The sequence below is a fragment of the Theobroma umbraticum genome, unplaced genomic scaffold, assembly GCF_002168275.2.
Source record: "Theobroma umbraticum cultivar Fairchild unplaced genomic scaffold, ASM216827v3 scaffold_81.0, whole genome shotgun sequence".
Classification (NCBI taxonomy): Eukaryota; Viridiplantae; Streptophyta; class Magnoliopsida; order Malvales; family Malvaceae; genus Theobroma; species Theobroma umbraticum.
Window position 1 is genome coordinate 5,100,017 of NW_018397268.1, and position 11,057 is coordinate 5,111,073.

The window sequence follows — 11,057 nt, forward strand, 5'->3', positions numbered from 1 at the left end:
ACTTCTAATTATGAAATATTTGCTTATGAAAATTCTTATGGGCACATTAAATCATGAAATCCATAACAATGCAATTATTCATACGTTTACATGATGATGTAAATGTATGAGTTGAATTGATATATGATGAATAATGTTTATGATCAATGATGTTAGGCTTGCTTGGGTCTAGCGGGTTATACCCATCTAGATCCTTTCACCAATCACGATCCCTCTAGAAAATGGGATGTGACAAACATAGTGTGATAGTATGAAGGTGATTGCTTTTACTAAGGATCCCAAATAATATGGTAGAACTAAACATATTGATATGTGGAATAACTTTATTAAAGATTTAATTCTTTAAAAAAGAAGTGATCTTAAAACCCACTAGTCATATGTTTGCAAGTTAACTAAACCCATTGCAAAGGATGCCTATGTCACCCATGTCAAGTCTTTGGAACTTCATAGATGGTGATTGTTTTATTTGATCATTTGGAACCTTTGGTAGATTACTAAAACGTATACAACTTTTATTTCATTATTGTTGCGTTTATGTTTATATATTATTTAAAACATGAGATATAAAAGTATGTCTATACATGAGATATAAAGCAATCGCAGATGGCATCTGTGACGGCGAGCAAAGATGAGACAAACTATTAGAGCTTTTAGATAGCGAATAGAGTTTGGAATGTCTCCTTGGTTGGATCCAAGATGAGATCCATATGATAATAACTTAGGGATTGATAATGGACAAACCCATAATCCATGACTCCTATAGAGGAAGCTAGATGTGAGGCTTAATTTTGATGTTTGTGTGACTTATGACTACTTCATAAGGTGAGGAATGAATGTCTAATACTCTTTTATGTTACCTAAGACCATGGGTGATTTGGTTACATGGTATATTACTAGGAAAGTAGTCTTTTTCTAAACTAAGTGCCATGTGAGTGAAGGGAAGACCATTTGATATTGTATCAATGCACTATATTCAAGGTCGACCCATTATGCCACTTTTGAGAGCTATGACATAATTGTGACTATGAGTTGCAACATGAAACAAGATTGGAGTATGCTCAATGAAGGATTTGAGATACTAGTTTGATGTGATCAAATAAGTCCAGTATATATGTTCTAAATGTTGATGTCTCTATGATGGCTTTGACGAGTTCCTATTATAGAGCTTCCAAATTCAAGTGTAGTCAATGGCCAAACAATCCATTAAATAGTATGAACTTGGCAATGGGATGGTTTAAGAGAGTGTTAAGATGTCTTCACCACTACGTGTGAGAGGAAGAAGTTGGACTGAATGCAATAACACCCATGATAGTCATCTTATTTGTATAGGACTATGCTTTATCCTTTAATTTTGGTAGATTAAGGATAATTATATGATAATTATTTAGAGTTTTAAACTTACCAAACTAGCGGATAAAAAGGATCTATAAAAATTCTAGAGGTCTTTTTAGCAAAATAACACTTATAGTTAGTCAAAAAATTTAAGGTGGAAACCAAACCCTTTCCAGAGAAAAACCATTATTGTTAGGTTTTGGTTCTTATACTATGAAAAGCGTGACTACTACTTGATTTTGTAGTCATTTTCCATCTCAAACTTTTAGAGATCAACAAGCTCGTAAAATGTCCCAAATGAAAATCTCGAAGTCACTTTATATTAGTTTTTAGAAGGTAAAAAAGTGGTACAAGTTTGATTAGAATAAGTTAAATCACAAATTTTTTTAATACCTTTTTTTTATAGAACATGAAAACCATTGTTCATTATCTTAGTTAACTGCAAAATAGTTTGAAGTTAGTAATGCTCTTTGTAAGCCTTCGCATAATGCATTCTTCCAATTAACATATATGCTTTTGATAAAACTCTTCTCAGAATTAGTTGCAGGCTGCAATTTTATCTTCTTTTTTTTTTTTTTTTTTTTTTTTTTTTTGGTTTTGGATTTCTCCGTTTGTTACTGTTAATCACACAAATCAGATTAATGTTGTTATTGCTTGCATTTACTAAAACTGTAAGTGTGCAAGTACAGTTAAAGTTGCTAATCCTAATCAATCCACGTTAGCAAAAAAGCTATAAGTATTGGCATCAAGAACTATTTGCCGTATCGAGGAAATCGCCCCCAGCACTCCTAAAACAGAAAAGATTGTGGCAATCAATGTGTTCACCCAAAACAGAATCCCCTGCTTGGAGGGCTTGAAAGTAACATTGTAGAAGACCATTGGTAAAACAAAATCAAGGGGTATGCATCCAAATGCCCCAATTACGGCATTGATGTCTCCAAAGAAAGGGAACATTGCAGCAAGAGTTGTTGCTATGACCACAGATAATGACCTGTAAGCCAGCCTTGGTACAACATTCCGGATGGAGAATTGATCAAGCTTTGCATCTACAAACTTGCGCTCAAGCGCTTCATTCGTTGGTTGCAGATAAACCTGCAAGGAGCAATGCAAATTAGCAGATCGATGATTGAGTGTAGACTATTTGCAGCTTTTACAAAATGCTGGATTCTGGTCACTTCTATTGATACACACCTATTTGTGTTTGTTAAATTAAATTATTTATTTTAGTTTTAATACGCACAGCATTTTCTTATTCATTTAAGGATATTATAACAAATTTTATTAATAGAGAAATATTATAAATAGATGCATAATAAATAGGAATTTCAATTTGTTACAGGATGATTAAATGTATACTAAAAAGATATATTGAAGTGCCTAATTTAACTTTTATACACAATAAATATCTGTATTAAGAATTAAAACAAAAATTCTTGACTAGAAGGAAAATTATATTTAAATCAACCTTGACTGTGTTGTATTTTATATTAAAATTTTAATTTTCCTGTAAGAGAACTTGATTTTTTATGAATGCCAAAAAGGAAAAAACTATAAAAACTAATTTTCAAATATAGGAAAAGAAAGAGTTTTAAGTGTTCATAAAAAACCCCATAATTTTGGGATATCCCCCAAAAAAAGAAGGAAAATGGGATGAACAGAGTATTAGATTAACACAAGTAGTTCAAACATTGAACTTTAATTTTGTTTACTACAATGACACCTCAGCAAAATATATTTGCAATAGAAATTAAATAAAATTTTAAATTAGTTTTCAGGGCAGTTAATCATTCATCATTATTTCCAAGTACAATTTGATATAATTTTTTTAAAATGTTGAATTTGAATCTAGTTTGATTTTGATACAAGATTCAATACCCATGTTAGGCATTAAAAGCAAAACTTATATAGAAGAATAAAATGAAGAATTTTTATATAATTTCTTACATAAATAAACCTAAAAAGGAAATATATAACATTGAAAAGAAAGCCAAAAGGGAAACTGGTGAAAATGGTGAGTGTAAGCTATGCTGAAACACAAAATACAAAAATTAAAAATCAAAATCCAAACCACTAATACATAAAATCTCAATAAACTCTAATCTTATTGAATTGTTTATGTAAGAAAACTAGTTTGTCTAAAAAGGAAATGATAAGTCTTACCACAGCAACAGCTGCCACTTGCAGGAGGGTGAAAACATTGGTCATCAAGAGAACCCAAGTAGGCAACAAAAGCGTTCCATCAACCATAAAATTAGCTAGGACTGTTGTTCCTGCCGCCTGGTTGCCAAATGCCCAATACCCCGATATAGCAACACTGATAAAGGTCGTCAATACAACAGCATAGCACACACACAATCCTTTAAACATTTTCCCCTTCACTGGAGGTGCTATCGTTGCCTGCAAAGTTTATTGATTATGGAATTTTCTTCTCTAAAAGCCATGAATAATTATAAATAATTGAGTTGATCAGAGATTATTTCTTCCAATCAGAATAAAAGTAGTAAAGAAATAAAGGGGACCTGTATTTCAGGAATGATACCATTCCCGTAGGTGGTTGCGATGATTGAGATAGCAGTGAAGGATTCAAAGACGCGATTCTGACCACTTCCTTTTACAGAATAGTCCTTGGCAGGTGCATTCTTAGAATTTCCTGAGAATGAGTCACTCTTAGTTGTAGAGGATGCTTTGGATGAAGTACTTCCAGTGATTCAATTGCTGAGTGAGTTCTTACCAACATAAATGGAACCAGCAGTGGCACAAGCAGTATACGAAAGACAAAGGACTAGAGAGATCATGTTGATATGCCTCAGGGAGTGAAAGGATGGGATTTGGGCCAGGATTAGCATCAGGATACCAAAGATGATAACAAACTGGTACAGTTGCATGCTCTCCTTTGAGCTAGATAGCCGATAAATGTACTGCCAAAAATAGTGAGAAAATATCTCTATTCAGCACAGCATACAAGATTCATCTGGTTCTTGTTGATTTCTCTTTCAGTTTAGCACTAGATTGATAAAAGTAAAGAAGTTGAGAAATAAAAATATCTGGAGACAAACAGAGTCATGTCCTCCCTAAGGGTTAATCAGAAAAAGAAAATAGCAAACCCAAGAAGACGTAACAGCCAACAATACGAACTAACAGGTTTTGATTAACATAGGGAAGCGACAATGAATGGATTATACTCCAGATGTTTATAGCAAAAACAGAAGCTTTAGGACTTATCTGAATGTCCTGCAGAAATTTATTTATTTATTTTAAATAATTGCCCTGCTGAAAAACTGTTTACTCTTTGACAGCACAAGGAGTCTTTGCAGGCAATGGAAATAAATCAACAATCAAAGAACAGAAGAAGATCTCCCTCCAAATATGAGATTCGTTTGAAGGCCTTTATTGCCAGGAAATAAAAACTGACCTTCAGGCTCTGTCCTCCAAGCAGGACACAAGCAATGACTGCACCATAGCATAAGCCAAATTGGATTGGACCAACAAAGTATCTGCCCCAACGTGGTCCTGTCAATACAGCCATTAATCGATCCATATGTACCTTAATAGTTGCCAGGACATCTAATCGTAAAAGATTTTCCTTCAGTAAATTCTGATCAAGAAGTCCTCAAAATATTGTAGACAAAATTAATGTTATATAAAAAATTGCAGAAGCAAATTAAGCTATGAGCCACTGAGCATACTAGTATTCAACCAACCTAATATATCTCTTGCCATATCCCGAAACCGAAGCTGACGCTGTCCAAGCTGCGCATGGTACTCTAAAACCAATGACAAAAGATTATAGGCGTAGAATGTGACGAGAGCTGCCACTGTCAGGCATAAAACACCAGCAAACCAGCCCATCAAGGATAGAGCATATGGAAGACTAAGAAGTGCTGGAGCTACAATTGATGTTGTCAAGTGGTATCCACAATGTAACCATGATCCTACACCATTTTATAAGCACCTCAATACATAACTAAAGGAAGGTATTCAAACCAATCAATTAATGGGTTTTCCTTACCTCTAGATTTAAGCACAAACAGTGCTCCAGCATCAAGCTTTTCTGGAGGGTTGGATTGTCCTTCCATTTCTCTTTGAGATACATTCGTGGAAGGTGGAAGAAGGGTTCCCATTGCTCTGTTTCCTATGTTTATTTCTCCAAAACCTCCTATTAAATAGACCAGGCGGATTCGGGATTCCATGGATGCTGATGATAGGATCTGTTTTGTTTTATTTTGTTTAATTTCCTGAAAGATTACTTTTATATCAATGAATCGACATTTTGCATTTGGCAAATAATAAGGAGAGAATAAGAAAGCAGCCTCATCCGGCTGGAAGTCAAGCGGCCACTTCAAATGGGAAAGATTTAACGTCATGCAACACTTCCATTAAAATAAAGGTTAATTGGCTTGGACTACTAGCAGATAAATGCTTCATAAAAGACAAAAGCCATTTTGTCCAGCCCAGGCTTGCTACGGTGAAAGGAAATAAATAAATAAATAAATACATATTAGAATAATAAGAGTCACAGTCCAAGGCACACATAATACATAGGTCAAATTTGCATGCCCATCTATCATCAGGATCTATAAAAGGAGATGTACATTTAAAATGTACTTTTCAAGATCATGCCAAACTAAGGACTCTTAAAAGTCAGGTCGAAAGTTGGTGAACAGGTTTTAAGTAGGCAGAAAGTTCAATGTTACCATTTCAACCTACTTTCTATAAGAATTACAATCTAGATTTAAAACGGCCAAGAGGAATGAGGGAAAATGGTCATTCAAAAGGTGCATTGCATTTCCTACCCCTAGACGTTCATGAGTTGTTCAGAGGGAACCTGGAAAACTAAACATTCTTAAACCCAGAGCTAACCTTTCTCACCACAGTATCTAAATTGTTCTGTCAATGATATTCTTAATACCTTCACTGTTGCGAGAGAGGGCTTCCTGTCACTGGGACCCTGTTTCATACTTGAATTTCCATCACTCTCTCACTCCCATTATAATTAAATCGAAGGCATAACCATACTGATAATGTTGTCTTGCCATTACTTCTCCAATCCATGAGAACCTCAGAGCACTTGAAAGTTATTTTCTACCTACAGCTTTTGCAATTATCCAGATCAAATTGATTGATAACTTTGCCATACAACATACAGTAGTTGACCTTTGTCAACCCGTACACTAAACGATATCAATGGACTTGCATGATTATTCTCTTAATGGATGATTATGTCTCTTATCAATTACTTCATGATTGTTTGTTAATTGTAATTAGATGAACAGAATCTTGAGAACTTTATGTGCCTTGATGCGTATAGATTAGAACCCTACACTGTCTTTAAGGTAATTATACCTCTATTATGTTGTAGTATTGAACAAAAGCACCCAGAAAACTACAGAGAACTAAACTGGATTTTCTCTTAAAGTTTCAGAGTAAAAGAAGTTTGATTTAGAAAAAGGCAGAGAAAGAACAATTTCTTTTTCTTGAATGAATTGAGTTTAATTAACTTTCAATGTCTATTCATAGATAAGTTCATAATTATTCATCAAAGGTCACCACTATTCACCAAAAGATCATCATTATTTATCAAATGTTACCACGTTTGAGTTTTAATCTAATAAGCACCTTTTCCTATTAGTGTCCCTCCAAATAGTTTCCAAAAGCAGTTTGTTTTGTACTAATGGATAGTTATCCTCTCACCCTTTAACTTACAATATAATAGGTCTAATTTTTCCAACAATCCCCCACTTAGATTGTAATATTAAAGAAAATAAAGCATTAAGAATATTATACATAAAAAAAATGTCTTTCGACTTGAATCTTCTTGTAATGTAAGTAACTTAGAGGTTTAATGAAATATATGGTGCCTTAATCAAATAAACCATTATTCTCATTATCAAAATCGAAATTACTATAAACATAATATTATCCAATTTCATTAAAAATTCACCGATAATTTTAGCACTTATAAGGTCATGTGCTACATCTTAGTATTTCATGAATATTGCTAAAGTTGACCCCTTTATTTATGTTAGAAACGGTACAATTCCATATTCATATAGGTAAGGTTCCTTTTAAGTCTTTGTTAATTTGAGACACTGCTTGTAATTGAATCTTATTAAAAGTATAACACACATCCTCCAATATATATATTTTTTAACACTTAAAAATAAGATTGAAATCCTAGTACTTCTTCCACAACCATTTATCAATACTTGTTTTTATTCATTGAACTCTTTAACGGTGGCAATCCTAGATAAAAGGTTTGGTTTCCATCATTGGGAACTCTAGGCAAGGGGTCTTAGGCCCATCTCATATGGTATCTTTTTCATCATGTCTCTAGTGACTCATTTACGAAAGGGATCCACCAAATTATATTGTGTTCTTTTTTTTTATTAAGCAATTTTGTGGTCTTAATTACATACATAACTATGTATAGTTAGTCCATCAACAATTGTTGTTGATTTAGTACATACAAATATATGTATCGAACAAGTAATATAGATAGTAAGTTCAAAATCATATCCCACAGAGATTTGCTTCTAATTGTTTACTAAGTATTAAAATTATAACACATCAATCTTATTCAAGTAACTCGATTTTGTAGACAATCAATTAAAACTAATTTTAATCAGAAACTAACTAATGGAAACTAAAAGTTCACTAGAAAAAGGCAATAGATTAAAACTTAGGATTATGGGTTCATTCAACATTTCATATAACATAAATTTCTCTCAATATTAACATTCATGGGTAGTTTTGCTAACCTAGAATCCAAACCTATGCACAAGTCTCGATCGAGATGCTTACACAAATACCTAACTTAATTGGGTCACTATATATCTATGGTAATCAATTAAAAAAGGTTCATTAAGCTATTGCTTTAATTTGGTTATATATGGCACTTAGGTGTATGTCTACACTAATTGCGAATCAAATCACCTAAGTGACTTGAATATACACTATTCAAACCTTAGACCAATATAAAATCACTTTGTCGAGTTTTATTTAAATTTACAAATCATTCAATTATTGGCCAAACGATCAAAAGCATTATTAACAGATTTGAACAAACAAAACCATACCCATTCATAATAACTAAAAGAGAAACAAATTTTCAAACTGCATATTGAAATCCACCAAAATCCTAAAAAAATAGTTTATCTCATAATATCTAATACAAATATCATATAAAGAAAAGTAGCTATTAATCCAAGTTAAAGAAAATAAGAGAAACTAATAGTTGAAGCTTTTGATCTCAATTCTCTCTCAAATTCTTTTGCTTTCTTGCTTTGTTTTTTAATTATTTTCTCTAAAATTGTTGCTTGTCGTCTTCTCTTAAAAACATCTAAAAAAAGGTTTTTTAAATAGGCTTTAAAATGCCTAATTTCCAAATTCCCACAACAAAATTTACTTTTGGAAATATGTCTAGAATCACAAGGAGCCCTAGCCTCGGGATGGAGTATAGTGCACATCAACTTTGTGGCACCACGACGACACTTTCCTCAGCCCTGCGGCACACGGTGCACTACTTTCTAGACCAAGTATGAGCTATTTCCATTCATCAACATTGCAGCCTTGCTCTTCTCCATGCTATAGCACTCTACTCTTTGGATTTAGTATGAGGCACTAGTGCATCAAGGCATTGCAGCCTTGAGCAACTCAAGGTTGCGGCCTTCATTCCTTTGTGCTACCTTGTGCAGAGCTATAGCAATCCATCCTTTTCCAATGCAATTTTCACCTCAATCTGATCTGAACTAGGCAAAGTAGTAAATATGAAAGTTGTAGCCCTATCTCCTCACTTTCCAATGGTTTAAGAATTAAGTAAATTGGATTTTAATATCTCAATTTATCCTTGAAATATTGCAGCATATACGAATGAAGTCATCATTATATTTGCATGGATTTTCATCGAATAACCCTTTCTCATCGAGTTTCTTACAAGAACAATAAGAGAAATTAGTAATAACTATACTTAAGGTAATTTAAAACCAAATAAAATAAAATTATCTAAAAATACTTAGATTAAACTAATTAACATGTAATCAAACTTAACTAAGAAGAACACCTAAAATACTAAAATCCAAATCTAAAATCTCAAAGCCCTAGTTACTTAAGTCCCCAAAATGTGCCAAAATAACTCTATATAGTAGAGTTATCACACTCCTAAAATTAAGATTTTGCTAGTGCTTGAGCAAAATATCAACTAAAATGCAGTAACTTAAATGAAGAAAACAACTTAACTAGAAATAAATTGCAACAACTCAACAATCACCTTTAATATCCTCCTAAGTTAAACCATATTCTAAACTTTAAGCAACATATAAATATTATTCAAGTTCATGTTTCAATTCAAATGCAAGCTCACTGTCAAATGGATTTTCGTGTGTGTGTGTTCAATCTCTTCACCTAAAACATTATACAATCCGTATAAGTTTATAGGCATGCAAAATTCAAATTAGTATTGAAATTCTATAAGTTTGCTTTTCATATCTCTTTACTAATGTAGACTAATATTAAATTAAGGGTTATTAAGTCTTTATCAAGCTTGTAATGTATGGCTAAGGTCAAGGTAGGATATGGAATATTGTTTATCTTAAATCACCCTAAGCACATAGCAATTCTAAGACCTTTTTAGAACTTAAGTTTCCTTCACCAAGTACACCCCTCTTTCATCAAAATTTTCCTTTGTTTGAAACTTCATTCTTTTTTCCCCTTTTCTTTTTCTTTTTCTCTATATTACACCCCTAAACTTTTTTTTTTTTTGGATAGCGAGATGAATACAATCATACTTTTGATCTTTTGACCTTTACTACTTTTTTTTCACTATCTAGTTTATTACACTTCCTAAATTGACTTATGCAATTTGGAATAAGGGATGTAAAAAGTGAAAATTTTATGTAAGGGTCTACGTTACTAATTAAGTGTTTAAACAAATAAAAGATTACATTAGGCTCAAGGGCAATTCTAACGCAGAAGCATCTAGGATTGTATTTTATTTAATTTAGTTTTTTTTGTTTTGCTAATTTTCGTTGATTTAGGAATTATACGTATAATAGAATTCTTCCTTTACTTGTATTAGGACTTTAAGCTAGTCATGTTCTATTTAAGAATAGAACACCTATTTTATTTAAATTTTTTGTTAATTATTCTAATTGTGTTAGATAACTAGAAATAGAGTTTTATTAGAATGTAGGCCTATAATACTATAAATAGGACCTTTAAGCTTAGTTATGGGATATTGAAATTGAGAGTTAATAAATAATATTTTTCTTAAGCAAGAGTGCTTATTTCTCTAAGCTCTTTTTAAAGAGTAAAAGACTTTTCTATCTTTGGCTTAGCCAACCAAAGTGGGATTTTGGCTATTTTTCACCTTAGTGGGGTTTTTAACTTTGCCAAAATTGGTGATTTACCTTAGTAGGGTTTTCAACCTCGCCACAATCGGTGTCATTCACAATGCCTAGGTGTCTTTACAATGCTTCGACATCAATTTGGTATCAAAGCGGGAAGATCATTATTCGTTGCGTATTTTAAGTTCGTTGACGAGTTTCAACATTTCTTATTCGGGTAATTCTATTTCTTGTTTTATAGTTATATCATCCTCTCTTTTTTTCTTTCTACATCACCACATCATCATCACCATACAATTAAAAATGCCACCAAGATGTCAAAATCATCAAAGAGATGATCATGAGATCGAGATTGCAGAACTATGTCATCAAATTCAAGAATTA

General features: G+C 32.6%; 1 protein-coding gene across 1 annotated transcript; it reads right to left on the reverse strand.

The window, feature by feature from the left end:
- Positions 1 to 2,040: 2,040 nt before the first annotated feature.
- Positions 2,041 to 5,067, reverse strand: LOC110425404 (GABA transporter 1-like). Its single transcript, XM_021440310.2, has 6 exons — positions 5,034 to 5,067; positions 4,745 to 4,842; positions 4,064 to 4,250; positions 3,852 to 3,982; positions 3,493 to 3,729; positions 2,041 to 2,424 (listed from the first exon to the last, which is right to left on the reverse strand). Exons 1-6 carry the CDS (start codon positions 5,050 to 5,052, stop codon positions 2,041 to 2,043), a joined length of 1,056 nt encoding a protein of 351 aa, XP_021295985.2. The 5' UTR covers positions 5,053 to 5,067.
- Between the last annotated feature and the right edge of the window lie 5,990 nt (positions 5,068 to 11,057).

Coding starts and splice junctions, on each gene's coding strand:
- LOC110425404 (XM_021440310.2), bottom strand. Junction 4,251..4,744: donor TTGGAGGACAGAGCCTGAAG/GTCAGTTTTTAT, acceptor TATTTTTGGCAG/TACATTTATCGGCTATCTAG. Junction 2,425..3,492: donor AAGTGGCAGCTGTTGCTGTG/GTAAGACTTATC, acceptor TGCTCCTTGCAG/GTTTATCTGCAACCAACGAA.